The sequence below is a fragment of the Lissotriton helveticus genome, chromosome 7 (genome assembly GCF_964261635.1).
Source record: "Lissotriton helveticus chromosome 7, aLisHel1.1, whole genome shotgun sequence".
Taxonomy (NCBI): domain Eukaryota; kingdom Metazoa; phylum Chordata; class Amphibia; order Caudata; family Salamandridae; genus Lissotriton; species Lissotriton helveticus.
In genome coordinates, this window is record NC_136068.1 from 1,815,063,593 (window position 1) to 1,815,086,346 (window position 22,754).

General features: G+C 43.3%; 1 protein-coding gene across 1 annotated transcript in view; it reads right to left on the reverse strand.

Annotated features, from left to right (window-relative positions):
• LOC144767730 (uncharacterized) overlaps positions 1-22,754 on the reverse strand; it is a 221,981-nt gene that overhangs the window by 130,369 nt on the left and 68,858 nt on the right. Inside the window, exon 2 of the mRNA XM_078651115.1 lies at positions 6,203-6,229. Coding sequence (XP_078507241.1) covers positions 6,203-6,229 — 27 coding nt within the window. The remainder of the gene's footprint in view (positions 1-6,202; positions 6,230-22,754) is intronic.

The following is a 22,754-nucleotide window of genomic DNA, read 5'->3' on the forward strand; positions in this document are numbered from 1 at the left end:
TGAGTGCCCCCTGGGTGGGGGGCAGAATTAAGTTTTTTTCAACAAAATCTGCCCACTGTGCCAATTTAATAAATGTAGTGGGGAGTGGCCCCTTGAGAAGGGTCGCTCTCCTTTGGGGGCCATTTCAGAAAGTCTATATAGGTAAGTTTTGTTTGGGGGAGCGGCCCCTTAGGCAAGGGTCACGCCCCTTTTGGGGGCATATATTTTGGCTTTGTCTGCCCCCTGGGGGGGCAGATTTAAATGTTTAAAATGAAATCGGCCAACTGGGCCAATAGAATAAATGTGCACTCACCCCCAGTCAACTGATCTGGGTTTAATCCATCATCATGCTTTAGCTCACTCCACCACCCAAGTTCATACTTGGCCATATGCAAATCAGTCTGACCCTGTGCCTCATGGGAACAGTTCAGCCCGAACTGCCAAGCCATGTCTTTCCTGGACCGGAAACAACCATCCTGGGACCAGTTTCTGGCTAATAAGCCATCATCAGCCAGGATAGCTTGAGTCCAGTGGCAAAGTGAGCAAGAGACCCACCTCTGGGCATACCCTGCCAACTTGGGGCGATCAAAGCACACAGAATGATGATGGATTAAACCGAGAGAAGTTGACTGGCTGTGAGTGTTTGATTTGCTCAAGCGCTCCTTCCATCATCCCCTTTGTTATCACCCTGAGGGGCAGATTGGCTGTTTTTTTTCTGTAGGGCCACTAGGCCACCAGGGATTGTTTTTTTATGTTGGGGAGCGGCCCCTTAGACATGGGTCGCTCCCCTTTATGGGAGGATGATTGTGGCCATTTCTGCCCTTTTTGGGTGGCAGAGTAGCAATATGTTTTTAGGCCCATCTGTCCCCATGGGGGGGCAGAAGCCACTAGACACCTGAGTTTTTTTTTATTTTTGTTTTTGGGGTGGCCTCAAAGGCAAGGGTTGCTCCCCTTTTATGGGGGTGAATATTTAATTTAAACTCTTAGGCCCACCTACCCCTTAGCTTGGCTGGTAGACTGGTGCATTCTTTGCATATGTGCTTGTAATGTTTTTTTCTCCTTTTTAATCTAGTGTAAAGCTTTTGATTCCTGTCTGCGGTTTCCACAGAGGTTAATCTGCAGTTTTTCGTAGTTGCATTTTTTTGGTAAGAAAAACATTTTTGTTGTATTTACTCTAAATTAGTAATATTGTGATGTATGAATTATTTTTTGTAAGTGGTGTCATAATGACAGCATGTTTAGTTAGTGTTTTGAGCATGAAAATCTTTGCGATGTGTTTTGCATTGTGTTATGTGTAATTTCCTTTTCTCTTTCTTTTTTAGTGGGATATTGTTGATCCATATTGTGTCTGTGCAGAGTAGGTGGTGGTGAGTTTAGCTGCTTCTGGCAAGTGAGTCGTAACGTTAATAAAGGTGCATTTTGTTCATTACTTATTTTACAAAGTGTTTGTTGTTGTTGACTTGTTTGACAACTTACCTTTATTAGTAATCGTTATGGCTAGCCGTAGAATGACTGCTCAGCAGGTCGTTGGTGTGCTTCTTGAATCTTCCTCTGAGCCAGATTATGAGACTGACAGTGCGTCTGAGGGAGAGAAGGGAGGGGAAGATTCTGGCAGTGAGTTTTCTCTCCACATGGAATCAACGGATGATGAAGGTTCTCTCAGTGCAGATGATTTGCCTATTTTAGAGGAGGATACTGCTGTGCCGATTAGGCAAGAGGCATCTGGATTGCAGCCGGAGGCTGCTAGGCTTCCTACTTGAAGTGCTGGACTCTGGGTTGATCCAAACATGGTGCAGCCGGTGTTGCCAAATTTTAGAGGTGATGCAGGGTGTATAGATTAGATTGTGCACATTGTTTGCCTGTACAGTGATTTCAGTTGTTTATTGATGATGTATTTTTAGATGAGATTGTTGAGCAGACTAATTTGCATGCTGAACGGTTTTAAGGGACAACAGTGACAAACTTAGACCCCACTCCAGAGCTACCCTGTGGACTCCCCCAAATCTGGAAGAGATTACGAAGTTTTTGGGTGTGACTTTATTGATGGGTTTGATAAGGAAGCGGAACCTGGCTTCATATTGGTCTACCAGCCTCTTGAGGGCAACAGCCACATTTACTGCAGTTATGACTCGTGATCGGTATTTACTTTTGCTACGTATGCTGCATTTTGTTGATAATTCTTTGACATTGCCACGTATTCACCCTGACTGTGACCGTCTTTTTAAGATTCCGCCTGTTTTTGATCACTTTGTAGAGATTTATACTCCAGGGAAAGAAATATCTATTGATGAGTCTTTGGTTTTGTTCAAGGGTCATTTGGTTTTTAGGCAGTACATCCCTAGCAAGAAGGCACGCTATGGAATTAAGCTGTATATGTTGTCTGAGAGTAGGACAGGATATGTTTTTAATTTTCGTGTGTACACTGGTAGAGATTCTACTATTGACCACCCAGGTTGTCCGTGCACTTTTGGAGTTTCAGAGAAAACAGTGTGGGATCTTGCTAGAAGACTGTTTAACAGAGGCCACTATTTGTACCTTGATAACTTCTACACTGCTGTGTAATTATTAAGGAATTGTTTAAAGTGGACACTTTTGCATGTGGCACAATCTGCTCTAGCCGCAAAGGTTATCCGAAAGAGCTTGTTTGCAAAAAACTTCAGAGGGGTCAGTGCAGTTCCTTGCGTAGTGATGAACTACTAGTTATGACATTTGTGGACAGGAGAGATGTGTACATGCTGACTACCATCCATGATGAGGGTACTACACTTGTGCCTGTTTGGGGTCGGGTTGCCTGTGTGCATTCTAGACTATAATAAGCACATGGGTGGTGTTGACAGAGTAGATCGGAGTTTGGAACATTACACTGCTATTCAGAAGGCTTATGTTTGGCATAAGAAGTTGGCCATTCATTTCTAAAACTTAGCAACTTTTAATGCTTTTATTGTGTTCAAGGAGTGTTCTCCAGCGTCAATGTTGACATTTCTTCAGTTTCAGCAGTCTGTGATAGCTAGCCTTGTTGTTGTGGAACAGGTAAGTGTACCTAGAATTGGGGTGGTGATTACATTCCTCCCACATCTTCAAAAGACTTTCCCACTAGGAGATGTAGAGTCTGTTGGAGAAGAAGTTTGTGGAAGGAGACTCGTCTTTTCTGCCCCGGGTGTCCTTCTAACCCTGGGTTGTGTGTGTCTGCTTGTTTTAGAGTGTACCACACGCAAAATGATTGTTGGGAGCATCCATGCGTGGTAAAGTGAAATGCCTGGTCTGTATTGTTTTAAAATGTGTATTCTGTTTAAAGGTTGGCATTAGTGCAATGTATTTAATTTCAGATTTTGTGTTAGTAGATTTGTATCTATTTGCAATCTGTTTGTGTTTTTTTGTATAAAAAATCCTAAATGTGATGGCGGTGTGCGTGGATGGGTGCTTGGCTGGCGGTGTGCGTTGATGCCACACTTTCCCACACAAAAATGTCTGAAAAAAGTGAGGTTTGCAAGGGATTCTGGGTAAGGAAACATTGGTGAATCCACGCAAACCATACCTCCTAGGAAGCCCTCAGGTGTCTAGTTTTCAGAAATGTGTGGGTTTAGTAGGTTTCCGTAGACGGACGCCAAGCACGTGGCCAAAAGGCCAAGTGACCCACCTTGCAAAACCAGGTAGTTTGGAGATAAGGAATTTTGATGTCATCTCACTAGGTTTTGGGCCCTTGCCTGTCGCGGGTACTTGGGCCTCCCACACAAGTGAGGCATGATTTATATCAGGAGACCTGGGGGAATGCTGAGTGGTAGGAAATTTGCGTGCACCCGGTGATGCCACACAAAAATGTCTGAAAAAAGTTATTTTTTCAGCTGAAATTGAGGTTTGCAGGGGATTCTGGGTAAGGAAACTTTGGGGGATCCACGCAAGCCATACCTCCCTGGATGTCCCCAGGTGTCTACTTTTTATAAATGTGTGTGTGTGTTTGGTAGGTTTCCCTAGGTGCCGGCAGAGCTAGGGTTCACAAACTACAGCTAGGCACTTTGCCAAAAAAGGGTCACTTTTCACTGCGAAATTGAGGTATGACCATGTTGAGTTTTGCACCACATCCTGACGCGGGCACTAGGCCAACCCACACAAGTGAGGTACCATTTTTCTCATAAGAGTTTGGGGAACGTGGGGTGGGTGGAAATTTGAGGATCCACGCAGATTCCAGAACTTTCCACCACAGAAATTTGGTGAAAATGTGTTTTTTTGCAGTAAAAGTCACCCTATCCTAGATTCCCCTGGGTGTCTAGTTTTCAAAAATGTATGAGTTTGCTAGGATTCCCTAGGTGCCGGCAGAGGTAGGGTTCAAAAACTAAAGCTAGGCACTTTGCAAAGAAAGGGTCATTTTTCACTGCAACATTGAGGTGTGACCATGTTGTGTTTTGCGCAGTTACCTGTCGCGGGAACTAGGCGGACCCACAAAAGTGAGGTACCATTTTTCTCTGAAGACTTTGGTAAAGACGAGGTGGGTAGAAATTTGTGAATCCACGCAGGTTCCGGAACTTTCCACCACAGAAATGTGGGAAAAATGTACATTTTTTGACAATTTTTTAGGTTTGCAAGAACCTGGTAGGAGGCAGTCAAGTCATCCCATCCTGGATTTCCCTGGGTGTCTAGTTTTCAAAAATGTATAGTTTTGCTAGGTTTCCCTAGGTGCCGGCAGAGCTAGGGTTCAACAACTATAGCTAGATATTTCGCAAAAAAAGGGCAAATTTTCATGGTGAAAATGTGGTGTGTTCATGTTGGGTTTTGAGCCATTTCCTGTCGTGGGCGCTATGCCTACCCACCCAAGTGAGGTACCATTTTATCAGGAGACATAGGGTAATTCAGATTTTTAAAGAAACTGTTATTACCTATTGATTTTTTATGCATTTCTGCCTTCCAAATGAAAGACGTTGTGTAAAAAAGAAGTCATTTTGAAATTGACTGATAATTCTCATGCTAGTATGAGTATTCCCAATCAAGCAAATGTGCAAATATGTACTGCTTCTAAACTCTATAATTTGATCCCAGTTCAGAAATACATAGGTGTCTTTAATACCGATTTTTCCATGTATACATTATCCCACAATAACTGTTATATACCCGGTACATAATAAAAAGCCATTGCAAATTTCTGCTCAGATTTTGACTCTGGTTCGTCAGGTTCTTGGTGAACCCACAAGTCCTATATATCCCCACAACTAGGAACGTCCAGCGGATGTAACGCAATATTGCTTTCAAAGAGCTGTCATAATTACAAGAAGTTTCAGGTGAAAATGTTGACACCAATGGCTGTTTTTTTCAACTATTTTTCAAATTTTCCTATATTTAACTGTTAGTTTCCTTAAAGAAACCTTGATGGATCTACATAAATGACCCTTTGCTAATTTCAGAATTGTATCTACTTTTTTACAATGTATAGCTTTCCAGGATCTATTATTGCTTTCACACCCATGTATACCATTTACTGGAAGGAGGCTGAAAGCACAAAAAAAATAGCAAAAATAGGCCCAGAAAAATGCCCAAAACTGTGTAAAAAATGTTGTTTTTGTGTCAAAAGTCTGTCATTCCCTACAAGCTGGGGAAATGGTGATTTCAGCCCCCAAAACCCCTTCTTGATAACACTTGCCGGGAAAAACCCAGACGCTTTCATTTGCATCCTGTTTTTCCCAAAAATACATTTTTTACTGTATTTTGGCTAATTTCTGGGACCCCTCCAGGGAAATCCACAAACCCTGTGTACCTGTAGAAGCCTGATGATGTTGGAAGAAAAGGACACAATTTTGGCGTGAACACCTTATGTGGTCAAAAAGTTACAGGGGCCTAAGTGGCACTACCCCAAATAGCCAAAAAAAGGCTTAGCACAGGGAGGGAGAAATGCCTAGCAGCGAAGGGGTTAAATGCGGCAGTTAGCTTACTTCTGGGAATTTTTGCTCGTCCTTATGCATGTCGGGTATTATGAACTCCCTAGAGTCCTGAGTTTAGGGCCTACCTTGTTTATCTAATGCTCCTCCGATGACAAGGTATGCAGAGTTCACTGAAGGATCTATCAGAAAGAAGAACTTCTAAGCAGTGTTTCGGTTGTCCTTGGCTGAAGAAGAATTTATTCTCAGCTAATTCACATTACCTTAACAGTAAATGTGATAACATCTTGTAGCTAAATGGCATTTTGAAGAAGGAAATGAATACACTGATTCAATGAATATACAGCATATGAACTTACCTTTCTGTGAATGCTTTTGCGCTGTTTCTAAAAGAAAAAGTAATACAAGTTAACTATGGACATTTATTTATTACAAATCTACAACAAATGATAAGCAGTACATAGAAAGAATAGGATATTAATTGTACCAGAAGAGATGCTCAGTATTCTAGAAGTTTTGGTAGGTTTGTACATATTTTAGGGAAATAATAACTAGTGTTAGAATAGAGATAGAACTGGAATTTAAGTCATTGTTGTGTGCTTAGTTTCCTCAAGTTACCTCAGTCTGAACACTACACTGAAAAGACCAGTATTTGAGGAAGAATCTTAAAAAAGTAGAAAGAATAGAATAAAACTGTATCAGAAGAGAGGCACAGTATTCAGGAAGACTGGATAGGTTTGTACATATAATAGGAAAATAATAACTATTGTTAAAATAGAGATAGAATAGGAATTGCAGTAATTATTGTGTGATTAGTTTCCCCAGGTTACCTCAGTCTGAATACTACGCTGAAAAGATACAGAAAGATGGAAGACCAGCACAGAAAGAGACAAAAGGTGTGCAGAAAGAAGCATGGAATGTGTAGAATGAGGCTAGTGAGATACAAATACAGGCAAGAAAGGTACAGTAAGAAATAAGAGAGGTGCAGAAAGAGGCAAATGAAATACAGAAAGAAGCATAAGAGGTGTAGAAAGAGGCGAGAGGGGTGCAGAAAAAGCAGAGAAGTGCAAAAAGAAGCAAACAATGTGGACAAAGAGGCAAGAGGGATGCATAAAGAGGCAAGAGCAGTGCAGAAATAAGCAACAGAGGTACAGAAGTGTAGTTTAGTTCCTATTTGCCTTATATGCTCTACGTATAATAATAATGTACACTATAGTTTTTGCATACGACTAAGGTCAGTATGCTCCTATCGATTGTATTAAACTTAATTTCTTTGGGTGTGCCAGCTAACTCAGAGGTCACTAGAAACTTCTTGAATAAACAGCCAGCTAACTTCAGAGGTACACAGAAATAGATACACTGGCGTTTCAATAAAAGTGCTGTTCTTGATACGTGGATTGGCTGGACAGGTACTGGTTGTCTGCAAGAAGGCCCAAATTCCTTCCTGTCCGCGATCTTTTCTCTGACTAGATCCCCAAGCTTTGGGATCCACACAGGCCTTGCTGGGATGGCTGTATTTTCCCCAGTGGCGGTTGGCTTCAGGAACACGTTGCTTTGTTTCGATCTTAGTTCATTTAAGTCCTGTAAAAAAGCCAAACGATCTTTGATGTCAAAAGGTTTATTTTCCATCACTGTGCCTTTGTAATCAAGATCCGGTACCAACATTCTTGTCCCAAAGAGGACCTCATATGGAGTGACACCCCCTAGAGAACTTCTTGGAGTGTTGGACCCCATAAAGATGTTTGACCAACCCATCACCCGAACCTAATACTCTAGCTGTTATAGACCACTTTATGTCCCGGTTTTTCCTTTCAACAACCGAATTTCCCTCAGGATGGACTGGAGATGAGTACCTCAATGCTACGCCCAAACTGGCAATGGCTTCTTTGTAAGCTCAAGAGCTAAAAGCAGGGCCCTGGTTAGAGTGTAGTGTGCCTGTGTTACTATTCGCTAACATTTCATGGACGTGCCCATTCTAATGAATTAATTTATGTAATTTGATTGTTGGCCGATTTATTATACTGTAATATCAGATTTAGATGATATTGTTTCACATTTCAGTGCCAAGACCGTGAAGTCAAGAAGATATTAAGAAGCACAAATTAACCCCTGAGGAAGGGTTCAACGGAACCCAAAATGCATTGGGTCTTTTTTATTTGATCTTTTTAACTTTAGGAAATATCATTTTATTCTGTTTCACTTTCTACAACATCCTATGAATGCTATATAAGTAAGATTTGACACGCAGAATTTTGTTCAGAATATATGAACACTAAAAATGTTTTGAATCATTGTTGTTTATTTTCACTTAAGAAGGGCAACATTCTCTTGAGTACTGTACAAACCAGATAAGTTTAAACATAAACCCTAGGGACGCAGATTGAGGACCCTGCAGACCTGGATATCTCCAGGTCTTGGCAGAGCCTTTGCCATGTGGGCACCCCCTGACAAATTCTGGTGGCCAGTCCTGTTCTGCTAGAAGTATATCATAACCCTTTGAAAGTCTCTCCCCCAAAAAGAGTGCTTTCACTTTTCTTGGTATGACTCCCTCCATCTGGAGTGTTATTTCATATAACTTTTGTGAAGAACTAACCCTGGTGTCTACAATCTCTACTTGTTTGTACTCATTCATTTCCACTGTCTACAGAAGTTCCTTTAGGTTCTGGTGAGTTATTGTTACTTCTGCTGCACTGTCCAGCATTGTCTGAGCCCATTTTCCGTTTTTTAGTTGTGTTCTCAGAATTCTTGGCATCTGTGATCTTCAAACCTGCTGCCTTTTTCTTGGTGAATTGAGGTTTTGGTTTGTTTTTTCAAACGTATTGATCGTCTTTGGACTTCACAGGTTCTTCTTTGTGATCTGACTGTCCTCTTCTTTCGGATGTCTGTGCTGATATTTGAAAGGTACGAGAGGAATGTGTATCAGTATCGTGATACCTATCAGGTTTTCTCAAATTATCCCTATTTATGAAGTTATACCTCCTTTCAGAGGGCTCCTTTTGAGGAGACCTACCACGGGATTGGGAACATTTCTCTTTTGAATGTTGTTTTTTATTTTCCCACTTCTTTTTAGAAGATGTAGGATTGTATTTATTAGAGTCTTGTTCAAGACCTTCAGACAGTTGTGGTTAAACTGTGTAATTCTATTCATTCTTGTATTTGATTAAGCAGTTCCTCATATGACATTTCTTCAATGTCAGAATGAGGGGTGTAGCTGGATAAAATCGGCCATGTTGTTCCTGGTCCACCTAGAGGACCGAGCCTGGTAATGTGATTGAAATGTTTTAAAGGCACCTTTAAACAAGAGATTATGCTGCTGTTATGTGAGTGGAATTTCAACATCCTCGACAGGAATATATTCCTCAGTTGGATCATCTTCTTTGTAGAAGTAAAACATATGTCTAACTGGATTTGATTCTGGGAATACAATCCATGAACAGAATACCTCTCTCTGGAAAGATTCATGTGCCTCTACTCGGTGTTAGGCCATCTTTTATAAGTTTTAGAATGATGACTCTCCTTAGATTAGGAGGTATGTTTATAGCATCCTCATCGGTTTCATTAAAACATGTATGATTAAAAACGAGATGTAATGCTCCTTCGCTGGATCAGCTACGGCTCCACCGTTGACGGTGTTAGTCTCATTATCAGACGTTGTTCAATAAAAAATGCAGAGCCAGTTTCACAGAAACAAAGATAAGGTGCACACTATTTTTGTAACACTGTATCCTTCAACGTTGAACAAACCAAACAGCTAATAAATAGGATTTTTGTCCCACTCAGCTTTGGTGAATATTATCCCTACCCACTCCAGGGGGCATATTATCAAGGGGGTTTATCTCCGCTTTTTTGGCTTTAAAAGCCAAGAAAGCAGAGATAAAATTATCTCCCTATTACCTAGCTGTCGCTAACACCAGTTAGCGACAGCTAGTAGGAGATAGCGATCATCTTGGGCCCCACTTTGCATGTAAATGATATTTATCACTGATAACATGCAAAGTGGGCGTGCCAAGATGTTAGAGACTGGAAACAGTCGCTAACATCGCTATCTCCTAGTACCAACTTTTGGAGATATTCGCGCTAAGCGCGAATATCTCCAAAAGCTAACACCTGCCCTGAGCAGTTCTTAGCCATGTTATCCAATGGGAGGTGGATAACATGGCTAAGAGCATTAGCTCGGTAATGCATGAATATCGCTGACTTTTCAGCGATATTCATGGTTTGCGGCCGATTTTTATCGCATTTGCGATAAACCTTGGTAATACCAAGGTTTAATAAAAATCGCCGCAGCTCAGCAGTAAATTTTTGTCTCTAGCCAAGCAATAATATGCCCCCAGATGTCTTATGGAGTATTATGAGTAGGGATCTCTGAGAAAAGCACCACTGAGTTACTTCAGTATATAGTGTTAAATTAGTGCCTTACCAAACCGTTGGGCACCAGGTAGTGTAGTTCCTATTTGCCTTATAGGCTCTGTGCATTGGAATAATATACACTACAGTTTTTGCATAGGACTAAGGTCAGTATGCTCCTATCGAGTATATTAAACTTAATTACTTTGTGTGTGCCAGCTAACTCAGAGGTCACTAGAAACTTCTTGAATAAACAAGAAGGGATTAGTTTCTGACAACCGCATAAACATGACAACTTTATTTTCGTAAGAAACGGAAAAGTTCTCAGAATCGTGGAAACAATAGATAACAGTTTCACTCAGTCAATCGTGCATGCTTAGTTTCTTCAGAGTTACACAGAAATAGATAGATGGGTGTTTCAATAAAACAATTTACTGAACAGTCTTTTTTCTCGTGCAAGAGGCATGAGCTGTTACAATCGCAAGACAGTATGCGAAATATAATAAGTACAAAGTGAGCAGTAAGAAGAAATAATACTGCAATGGAATGGTCTTTTAGCTATGACTTATATTCATATAAACATACATAAATAGCAAAGGCTAAAATGTGAATTCTCGTCTGGTGCTTCTAAATAGTTCTACCTCAGTGTACCTAACCAATCCAATCCAATCCAGAAATCTTTATTTCGGCCAATTAGGCCATAAAAGATGCATAAAAAAACATACACACATTTAAAATTCAAACATACAAGTATCAGCATTTCATTACATTTAAAAACAAGTATATAAAATGCATAAGAGGAACAAACCACTACATTCCATGTCATTGAGGATGGAATAAACAGTGTGATGGGAGACATTATCAGCGGGAGCCAGAGGTTGCAATGACACAGTGGTGAAGGCATTCATCCTATAATGGTTTTGCCTTAATCAACTTGGACCTAATACGCCACATGGCCAAGAGATATTTTGCGACTGCGAAAACAATGTGGGGTGAGGAATCAGTTTTCAGTATTCTGAAAGATGTTGCACAGTTCCTTATTGCCATATTCCTACATAGGGGGACCAGCCAATATTTCCTGGGTGACTTGTAGGTAGGGCAAAAAAACAGAACATGGATTTCCTCCTCATCACAGGAATTACAGCCAGGGCATATTTTATCCCCTCCATTGGTCCATTTGCTAGTGAAGGATTTGATAGGTAGGGTGCCAAACCGCCACTGTATAAATAGCTTCCTTGCCATGATCGGGTAAATAAAATCCATAAAAGTTTCAAACTTATAAGAATTTTTGGATTCAGTAAAACAATGAGTTAAAGTGCCGATGCTGGGTGCAGTCACGTGAGAGACAAGGTTTTGTTCCTTGTAAGCTTCCACAAGTCTTTTCCGAGGGACCCTATTACAGCCTGTTTCTGGGGCCACCCACAGCTCATTAAAACCAAGCCGGAACAATTCTTTTTTAACGAAGGCTAACCAAGGAATCTTATCATTGTGATTTAGATTCATAACATGCACAAGATCTTGCCTGTAGTGACTGAGCTCCTTTGTTGACCAAAGTCTGTGCCAAAATCTTAAAGGTTTGGATTCAAGGTCCTCCCTAATGGACGGTAAACCCAAATCAAGACGTAAGGGTAGTACGAGGCAAGACGTAGATGCTGTTTTCTATAGTATAGTTTAGCTATAGTTAAAATTGCCAAGAGTCCCTCTAGGTTCTAGTCTGCTCCATACCTTAGAAAGAGAGAGGTTGGAATTGCTTTCTGGATTTCAATCCCTAACACCCCGCGAAGGGAGGTAGGACACTGGAAGCTGGATTATCTGTTAGCAGGATAACAGCGTCTGGTCAGTGCGTCAGGCGGGGACTCAAATTCCTTCCGAACTTGCCATGGCGAGCCGTATCGAGCTGTGTAGCCGAGCCATGGTCTGCAACGGTAAGTGGAGGTATATTTATACATGGAAGGTGTCTAGGAATATTAGCATTGACGTAATGTCGGGCAGAAAAGACGTCGTGAATGAACCCCTAAGGAATAGTTGTTCATGCATAATAAATGAGTTCTTGTAGAAATGAATAATCCAAGCAGGGAATGTCCCATTGCTTAAGGGTCTGGTTTCACTGTGACTTGAGATGGACAGATGTAGGAGACCATGCCTGTATTTGGATAGCATGGCTGATCTATAACTAAGGTCTGGGATTCTATGCCTAAATAAGAGCAATGTGAGTTGTGCCTACAAAAGGGCATGATTCAAGAACCCTATGGACAACTATCTAAATAGAAGCACAACAGAAGGAGGCATGAATAGTGCAGAAAGAAGGAATACAAGTGGAGAAAGAAGCACCAGAGGTGCTAAAAGAGAGAAGAAAGGTGCAGAAAGAGGCAAGAGAAGTGCAGAATGAAGCAACAGTGGTGCACAAGGAGACACAAGGATTGCAGAAAGAAGGAATAGAAGTGCAGAAAGAAGCAGCAGAGATGCTGAAAGAGGCAAGAAGAGTACAAAAAGAGGCAATAGAAGCACGGACATAAGCATCATAGGTACAAAAAGAGGCAAGAGTGGTGCAGAAAGAGGGAAGAGAGGTGTAGAAAGAAGCAAGAGAGTTGCACAAAAAGGGAAGTTGGGTGCAGAAAGAGTCAAGAGGGGAGCATAAACAGGCAAGAGAAGTGCAGAAACAGGCAAAAGAAGTACAGAAGGAGGTAAGAGAATTGCTGAAAGAAGCAATAGAGGTATAGAAAGAAGCATGAAAAGTGCATAAAGAGGCAAGTAAGATGCAGAAACAGGCAAGGAAGGTACAGAAAGATGGAAGACGAGTGCAGAGAGAGACAACAGGGGTGCAGAAAAAGGCACATCAGCTACAGAAATAAGCAAAAGAGGTGCCAAAAGAGGGAAAAGGAAGTGCAGAAAGATGCATCAAAGGTGCAGAAAGAGGAAAGAGGCATGCAGAAAGAGGCAAGAGCAGTGCAAAGCGAACCAAGAGTAGTGCAGAAAGAAGCAACAGAGGTGCAGGAGGAAGAATGAGGAGTAGAAAGAAGGAAGAGAAGTGCAGAAAGAAGCATCAGAGGTGATGAAAGAGGCATGAAGGGTGCAGAAAGAAGCCATAGAAGTGCAGAAGGAAGCAACAGAGGTACAAAAAGAGGCAAGAGTGATAAGGAAACAGGGAAGAGAGGTGTAGAAAGAGGCAATAGAGTTGCAGAAAGAGGGAAGTCGGTTGCAGAAAGAGGCAAGAGGGTTTCATAAACAGGGAAGAAAAGTGCAGAAACAGGCAAGAGAAGTACAGAAACAGGTAAGGGAAGTACAGAAAGAAGCAACAGCGGTATAGACAGAAGCAACAAAAGTGCAGAAACAGGCAAGTGAGAAGCAGAAGCAGGGACAAAAGGTACAGAAAGATGGAAGACGGGTGCCGAAAGTGACAACAGAGCTACAGAAACACGCAAGACAGGAACAGAGGTAGAATGGAAAGTGCAGAATGCGGTAAGTGAGATGCAGAAACAGACAAGAAAGGTAAAGAAGGAGGGATGATGAGAGAAGAAAGATACAACGAAGGTGCTGAAAGAGGCAATTTAGCTTCAGAAAGAAGTAAGTGAGGTGCAGAAAGAGGCAATAGAAGTGCAGAACGAATGAAAAGAGATACTGACAGAGGCACAAAGGGTGCAGAAAAAGGCAAGAGAAGTGCAGAAAGAAGCAACAGAGATACACAAAAGGCAGGACTGGTGCAGAAATACGGAAGAGAGGTATAGATAGAGGCAAGAGAGTTACACATAGAGGGAAGACAAGTGCAGTAAGAGGCAAGAGGGATGTAAAATACAGGCAAGAGAAGTGCAGAAAGAGGCAAGAGAATTGCTTAAAGAAGCAACAGATGTGTAGAAAGAAGCAAGAAAAATGCAGAAACAGGCACGTACGATGCAGGAACAGGCAAGAAATGTACAGAAAGAGGGAAGACGAGTGCAGAGAAAAACAACAGGGGTGCAGAAAGAAGCAAAACAGATGCAGAAAGAGGCAGGAGAAATACAGAAAGAGACAACAGAGGTGCAGAAGGAAATGAAATGAAATGAAATGAAAAATTGCATTTGTATAGCGCATAACTGCCCTAGGGCCTCGCAGCGCTTGAAGATAAAATGGTTTAGCGCAGGCTCGGGGCAGATCAGCAGGATTTAGCAAACAAATGCGTTTTCAAGGCCTTTCTGAATGAGAGGAGGTTGCTATTTCCTCGGATGGCAAAGGGGAGGGCATTCCAAAGTCTGGTCGCCGAATGGGAAAAAGAGCGCAAGAGAACTGCTGAAAGAGGCAAGAGAGATGCAGAAACAGGCAAGAAAAGTCCAGGAGGGAAGAGAATTGCTGAAAGAAGCAACAGAGGTGTAGAAAGAAGCAAGAAAAGTGCACAATGAGGCAAGTGAGATGCAGAAACAGGCAAGAAAGGTACAAAAAGAGGGAAGTCGAGTGCATAAAGAGACAACAGGGGTGCAATAAGAAGCAATACAGGTTTAGAAAGAAGCATTGAAAGTTTAGAATGGGGCAAGTGAGATGCAGAATCAGGCAAGAAAGGTGCAGAACGAGTGAAGATGAGTGCAGAAAGAGACAACAGAGGTGCTAAATGAGGCAAGTCATCTGCAGAAAGAATCAAGAGAGGTGCAGACAGAGGCAATAGAAGTGCAGAAAAAAGCATCAGTGGTGCAGAAAGTGGCAAGATGAGTGCAGAAAGAAGAGAAAGAAGTACAGAAGGAATTAAACCAGGTGCTCAAAGAGGCAAGAGTGATGCAGAAAGAGAAGTGCAGAAAGAAGCAATAGAGGTGCACAAGGAGGCACAAGGAGTGCAAACAAAAAGAAGAGAAGTGCAGAAAGAAGTAACATAGGTACTGACAGAGGCCTGAAGGGTGCAGAAAGAGGCAAGAGAATTGCAGAAAGTTGCAACAGAGTTACAAAAAGAGGGAAGAGTGGTGCAGAAGGAGGGAAGAGAGGTATAGAAAGAGGCAAGAGAGGTATACAAAGAGGGGAAAGAAGTGCAGAAAAGGCAAGAGGGGTACAGAAACAGGCAAGAGAACTGCAGAAAGAGGCCAGATAATTGCATGAAGAAGCAACAGAGATGTAGAAAGAAGCAAGACAAGTGCGGAAAGAGGCAAGTGAGATACAGAAACATGCAACAAAGGAACAAAGGTACAGAAAGAGGGAAGACAAATGCAGAAAGAGAAAACAGAGGTGTTGAAAGAGGCAAGTCAGCTTTAGAACAAAGTAATAAAGGTGCAGAAAGAGGCAACAGAAGTGCAGAAAGAAGCATCAGAGGTGCAAACAGAGGCAGATGGGGTGAAGAAAAAGAAGAGGGAAATGCAAAAAGAAGCAAAAGAGGTGCAGAAGGAGGCACGAGGATGCAGAAAGAAGGAAAAGAAGTGCAGAATGAAGCAACAGAGGTGCTGAAAGAGGCACAAAGGGTGTATAAAGAAGCAATAGACCTACTTAAAAAGGCAGAAGTGGGGAAGATGGGTGCATAAAGAGGCAAGAGGTGTTCAGGAGGAGGCAAGAGAATTGCTGAAAGAAGCAGCAGGGGTGTAGAAAGAAGCATGGAAAGTGCAGAAGGAGGCAAGTGAGGTGCAGAAACAGGTAGGAAAGATGCAGAAAGAGGGAAGGCAAGTGCAGAAAAAGACAACAGAGGTGCTGAAAGAAGCAATTCACCTGCAGAATGAAGCAAGAGAGGTGCAGAATGAGGCAATAGAAGTGCATAAAGAATCAACTAAGGTGCTGACAAAGGCACAAAGGGTGCAGAAAGAGGCAAGAAAAGTGAAGAGAGAAGCAACAGAGGTACAAAAGGAGAAAAGAGTGGTGCAGAAATAGGGAAGAGAGGTGTAGAGCGAGGCAAGAGAGTTGCACAAAGAGAGAAGATATATCGAGTAAAAGGCAAGAGGGGTGCAGAAACAGGCAAGAGAAGTGCAGAAAAAGGCAAGAGAATTGCTTAAAGAAGCAAAAGATGTGTAGAAAGAAGCAAGAATAGTGCAGAAAGAGGCAAGTGAGATGCAGAAACAGGCATAAAATGTACAGGAAGTGGGAAGACAAGTGCAAAAAGAGAATGCAGGGGTGCAGAAAGAAACAAGACAGATGCAGAAACAGGCAAGAAAAGAGCAGAATGAAGCAACAGAGGTGCAGTAAGAGGCAAGAGAAGGTCAGACAGAAGCAATGGAGGTGCAGAAGGAGGCAAGAGAACTGCAGAAAGAGGCAAGAGAGTTGCAGAAACAGGCAGGGGGGGTACACAAAGAGACAAGAGGGTGCAGAAAGAAGCAAGACACGTTCAGAAAGAGTGTAGGAAGAGGCAAGAGAGGTCCAGCAAGAGGCAAGAGAGGTACAGAAACAGGCAAGAAAAGAGCAGAAAGAGGCAAGAGAATGGTTTTAAGAAGCAACAGAGGTGTACAAAAAGCAAGAAAAGTACAGAAAGAGGCAAGTGAGATGCAAAACCGGGTAAGAAAGGTACAGAAAGAGGGGATACAAGTGCAGAAAGAAAGCAAGACAGATGCAGAAAGAGGCAAGAAAAGAGCAGAATGAAGCAACATGAAGCAACAGGGGTGCAGAAAGAGGCACAAGAAGTGTAGACAGAAGCAATAGAGGTGCAGACGGAGGCAAGAGAACTGCAGAAAGAGGAAAGAGAGTTGCAGAAACAGGCAAAAGAGGTACACAAAGAGACAAGAGGGTACAGAAAGAAGCAATACAGGTACAGAAAGAAGCATGGAGTGTGCAGAAAGAAGCAACAGGGGTGCAGAAAAGAGTCAAGAGAAGAGCAGAAAGAATCAAGTGAGGTGTAGAAACAGGCAAGAAAGGTACATAAATGTGAAGACGAGTGCAGAAAGAGACAGCAGGGGTGCAGAAAGAAGCAATACAGGTGCAGAAAGAAGCATGTAGAGTAAAAAAGGAAAACAAAGAGTGAAGACAAGTGCAGAAAGAGACAACAGAGGTGCTGAAAGAGGCAAGTCAGCTGCAGAAAGAAGCATGGAAAGTACAGAATGAAGCAACAGGGGTGCTGAAAAGAGGCAAGAGAAGAGCAGAAAGAATCAAGTGAGGTGTAAAAACAGGCAAGAAATGTACAGAAAGAGTGAAGACAAGTTCAGAAAGAGACAACATAGTTGCTGAAAGAGGCAAGTCAGCTGCAGATAGAAGCATCAGAGGTGCAGAAAGAGGCAACATGGGCGCAGAAGAGGAGAGAGAAGTGCAGAAAGAAGTGAAACAGTTGCTCAAAGAGGCAAGAGTGATGCAGAAAGAGGCAAGAGCAGTGCAGAAAGAATCAAGAGAAGTGTAGAAAGAAGCAACAGAGTTGCAGTAGGAGGCAAAAGGAGTGCAGACAAAAGGAAGAATAAGTACATAAAGAAGCAATAGAGGTGCTGAAAGAGGCACAAAAGGTTTAGAAAGAGGCAAGAGAAGTGCAGAAAGAAGCAACAGAGGTAAAAACAGAGGCAAGTTAGTTGCACAAAGAGGGAACAAAATTGCAGAATGAGTCAAGAGGGGATCAGAAAAAAGCAACAGAGGTACAAAAGTAGGCAAGAGTAGCGGAGAAAGAGAAGAAATATGTGTATAAAGAGGCAAGAGAGTTGCACAAAGAGGGGAGACAAGTACAGAAAGAGGCAAGAGGGGTACAGAAACGGGCAAGAGAAGTACAGAAAGAGGCAAGAAAATTGCTGAAAGAAACAGCAGAGGTGTAGAAAGAAGCAAGAAAGGTACAGAAAGAGGCAAGTGAAATGCAGAAACAGGCAAGAAAGGTACAGAAAGATGGAAGACGAGTACAGAAAGACACAACAGGGGTGCAGAAAGAAGTAAGACAGACGCAGAAAGAAGCATGGAATGTGCAGAGTGAAGCAACAGGGGTGCAGAAAGAGGCAAGAGAAGAGCAGGAAGAAGCAACAGAGGTGCAGAAGGAGGCAAGAGAACTGCTAAAAGAGGCAAGAGAATGCTGAAAGAAGCAACAGAAGTACAGCAAGAAGCAAGAAAAGTACAGAAACAGGCAAGTGAGATAAAGAAACAGGCACGAAAGGTACAGAAATAGGGAAGACGAGTGCAGAAAGAGACAACGGGGTGTAGAAAGAAGCAAGGCAGATGCATACAGAAACATGAAAATGTAGAATGAAGCAACAGGGGTACAGAAATAGGCAAGAAAAGTGTAGAAAGAAGCAACAGAGATGCAGAAGGAGGCAAGAGAACTACAGAAAGAGGCAAGAGTGTTCCAGAAACAGGCAATATAGGTACATAAAGAGATAACAGGGGTGCAGAAAGAAGCAAGTCAGACAGAAACAGGCAAAATGGGTACATAAAGAGACAACAGGGGTGCAGAAAGAAGCAAGACAAGTGCAGAAAGAAGCATGGAAAGAGCAGAATGAAGTAACAAGGGTGCGGAAAGATGCAAGAGAAGTACAGAAAGAAGTAAGTGAGGTGCAGAAAGAGACAAGAGAGTGCTGAAAGAAGCAACAGAGGTATGAAAAGAAACAAGAAAAGTACAGAAACAGGCAAGAAAGGTACAGAAATAGGGAAGACAAGTGCAGAAAGAGACAACAGAGGTGCAGAAAAAAGCAAGGCAGATGCATAAAGAAGCATGAAAAGTGCAGAATGAAGCAGCAGGGGTGCAGAAACAGGCAGGAAAAGTGCATAAAGAAGCAACAGAGATGCAGAAGGAGGCAAGAGAACTGCCGTAAGAGGTAAGAGAGTTGCAGAAACAGACAAAAGAGGTACATAAAGAGGGAACAGAGGTGCAGAAACAGGTAAAGGGATTTCGAAATGGAGGCACAAGGGGTGCAAAAATCTGCAAAAGAGGTGCAGATAGAAGCAAGATCAGTGCAAAAGAAAGAGACCACAGAGGTGCTGAAAGAGGCAAGTCAGCTGCAGAAAGAAGCATCAGAGGTGCAGAAACAGGCAAAAGGGTACGTACAGAGGGAACAGGTGGGTGGGCTGAGGCAAGAGAGGTGCAGAAAGAGGGAAGAGGGGACAGAAAAAAGCAAGAGAGATGCAGACATTTGAATCAGAGGTGCAAAAAGAAGCCAGAGCAGTGCAGAAAGAACCAACAGATGTGCAGAAAGAGGCAAGAGGGGTACAGAGAAATTCAAGTGAACTGCAGAACAAAGCAAAAGTGGTGCAGAAAGAACCAACAGAGGTAAAAAAAAAGAGGCAATAGGGGCACAGAAAGGAATAGAAGAGGTGCACAAAGAGGCAAGAGGGTTGCATAGATACAAGGCCTAGAGCCTTCCGAACTGCTGGGGCCACCAGGAAGGTAGTGACACAGGGGACCCACGGGAGACGCATGTGGTGTGTGAACACAGCCACAAATCACCAATAACTTCTATGGGGAAAGTCGCAGTTTGAAAGTTAAAGATAAAGGACAATTCGGAGAGCACTTAGAGCAAACCTCTTTAGACTCGAGGGGTTCTAGAGCCAACACCCAGGGGAGCACCAGAGTACTCGAGTTACCTCACCCAGGGAAGCCGGGTGCATAGGTGACTTTGGTGTCGGGTTTCGCCGTTGTTTTCAATTGCGCTCTGCTGCAAAGTGCTGCTGCTGTCATAGAGGAAAGTGTCTGGGGTGACCCAAGCCACGATCGAAGAACCTGAAAGCAGAGGGGACAGAGTCTGGGCACTAACCAGTGACTGGGAGCACGATAGGCTGATGCCTATCGATGGGTGATTTCAGGTGAAGAAGGTGAAGCTTGATTCCTCAGCCACAAGGACCAGGAGGTGTTGATGATGACCAGTTTCTGGATTTGAGTTGTCCCACAAAGGTTGTCGAGTGCTTCGGTGTCGGTTTCCAGATTGGTCACAACAGGTCTTGGCAACAGCAACCCATGCAGAAAGCAGAGATAGGCTTCAGTGCAGACTAGCAAGGTCTGAGGGACTCACCACTTGGTAGGGAGTCAGGTCATGTCTGGAGCAACCAGAAGTCGGATCACAGAACACTCGTGGAGTGTAGGCCCACAATCTTCAGTGCAGATGGTGCTTAGTCTACAAGTAACCCAAAGCACAACTTCAGGAAATCTCGGGAGGCCAATGCACTAGCAAATGTGCATGGTGTCCAGGGGTTCCGGTTCCACGTCACTTGTAAGGGCTGCAAATCTCAGCTTTGCTGGGGACTCAGGTCAACCTTCGAGAAGCCTGGAAATCTTCTTCCTGTACTGCGGGTACTTAAGAGTCCATCAGGAGCTTCGGAGATGCAGACCAGCAAATGCTTTGTTGGTGCCTGCTTGAGCAGAAGAGTCTCTCCTTGACCCCAAGGGAGATTCTTCTATCCTCTAGTCTTTAGTAGAGCATCGAAGTTCTAGGATTCAGTTTCAGAGTTTCGTCCAGGTGTAATCTAAAGTCCTGTTACTAGGGGTCTCTTACTTATACTGAAGAAAGGGGTTGGACATACTCTGTGGACCCACCTATGGAAGGGTTTGGAAAGAGGGATGGCTACACCCATTTCCTTTGTCCAGTTTCACGCCAGAGCAAGGGCTGTGTGTCCCTGCTACCGGTTTGAACTGGACTATGCACAGGGACACCAAATGTGCCCCCAGTGCAGACTTTCTGGCACTCTCAGAGTACACCCACCCAACCTCAATACACTAAGGCATGTCTGGGAGGTGGTTACACCTCCCTGTGACAGGAAACCTATTTTTTGCTGTAGCATCCATTTTGTGATGTCAGGGCTCGTTTAAACTTTTTCTGGGCAGACCAGTGTGTACATGTCTCTCCCTCTAGAAGGGTAGAATTCTACCCCACTGCCAGGACTGGTGGGGGAGGTAGGATTCCAAAGTGTTTGACACCAAACACATATTTCCATGCAAACATTGCAAAGTTAGCAATTACTGCAAGGTTATAATGCACTTAAGAGTATATGGTCTGGCTGCATCACAGAACAGCCTCAGAAAATAGGCTCCGAAAGCTGCAGAGGAATCCTGCTCTTGCATGGGCACCCTCTCACACAAAGCACTCTTCCTTCAGGATTAATAAAGCCTGCCATAGGAATGACTGATAGGTTTATATGTGTCAGTGATTAAAGGTAGATATAGATATAGGTAACCTGGGGGCATATTACTAAGAAGTGCGTTGGGAAACGCACAACGCAAATATCCCGTATCGCAGGCTATCGCCAAATTTCATCGCCTTTTTAGCCCGCAATTATCAATGTGCATCAGGCAGGCAAATAGAAATCCGGAGATAGTCGGCGATATGGCACATTAGTGCATGAAAACAAACTTTGTTTTCATGCACTAATGTGGGCCTTGATAATATCGGGGGTGGATTCAGCTTGCTAATATGGGGGGTGGATTCAGCTTTATGATCCACAACCCCATCTTTGGGGAAGGCAGGGTAGCGGTCCAGCTTCTGGTCACCTCCCACCCTCCTCTCCATGTATAAAAATAGATGGGCCTAAGGCAAGCCCGTCTGCGCCCGTCCGCGCCTGGCCCGCGCCCAGGGCCAGTCCCCCTGTCTGTTGCTCTGAAAGCAGCCGCATTGGCTGGTCTAGAGATCAGCTTCTTCAGCTGAGACCTGGCATGTGCTGGCCGGCATCTCGCTGCTGCCCCTCTTATTTAGACGACTCTCTTTTTAAATGCCCACATTGTGATTTTAGACTGCCCCCTTGGAGAAAACGCTTCTCTCAATATCCCAATGTGGACAAGCGCTACATACACCCGTTGACGCTAAAAGCGGCCTTGGTCAACTGTCGATCTCTCCCTCGCCATGCATGTGAGATCTGGTCGTCCCTTGTCTCTGATGCTTGGGATATCTTGTTCCTCACTGAGTCATGGTTGAGAGACACTTCAAATCCTGATATTCGTTTAGCCACTCCTCCGGGCTACCTCCTGAAGGGAATTAACCGTGAAGGCGGTAAAACTGGGGGGGTCTCGCTATCGTTCTAAAATCACACCTTAACCTGACCATCAGCAAACTCACGAACATTGGAAGAATTGAAGCAATGTATTTTACTATCGCAGACTTGGCTGCTGTAATTCTTGCTGGTATTTTAGTATATAACCCACCCAATGCATCTGCCCCCTCTCTAACGTTATTAGTTCACTTGATTGCAGATCTTTCCCTCAAACACCCACACTTTATTGTGCTTGGTGATTTTAATCTGCATGTGCATAACCTGCTATGTTTGCAGGCTACTCAGCTTGTAGATACTATGAAGGGTCTGAATTTGCATCAACTAGTGCAGGGCCCAACCCATGTAGCGGGCCATACTCTTGATTTAATCTTCTCTAATCACTCGGACATTACGATACATCCTTCCCTCCCCCTTACCTGGTCAGACCATTACCTTCTCCCTTTTGACCTTACCCTTTCCTTGGTACCTAGGCCAACTGCACTCGGCAAGGAGTATGGGAGAAAATGGCATAAAGTTACCTGTATCACCTTGGATCCCGTATTCTCTTATCAATCGGACCCCCTGTCTAATAACATTGACGAAAGTGTGTTTAAACTCAATTCCTCCCTGCTGCTTGCTATTGACTCAATTGCGCCACTACAACCCATTACCTCCGCTAGATCCCAACGTTCTGCTCCGTGGTTTTCTACGACTCTACGCGAGGAAAACAGCCGTTGTAAAAAATTAGAACGTAAATGGCGGCAAAATTATGATCCA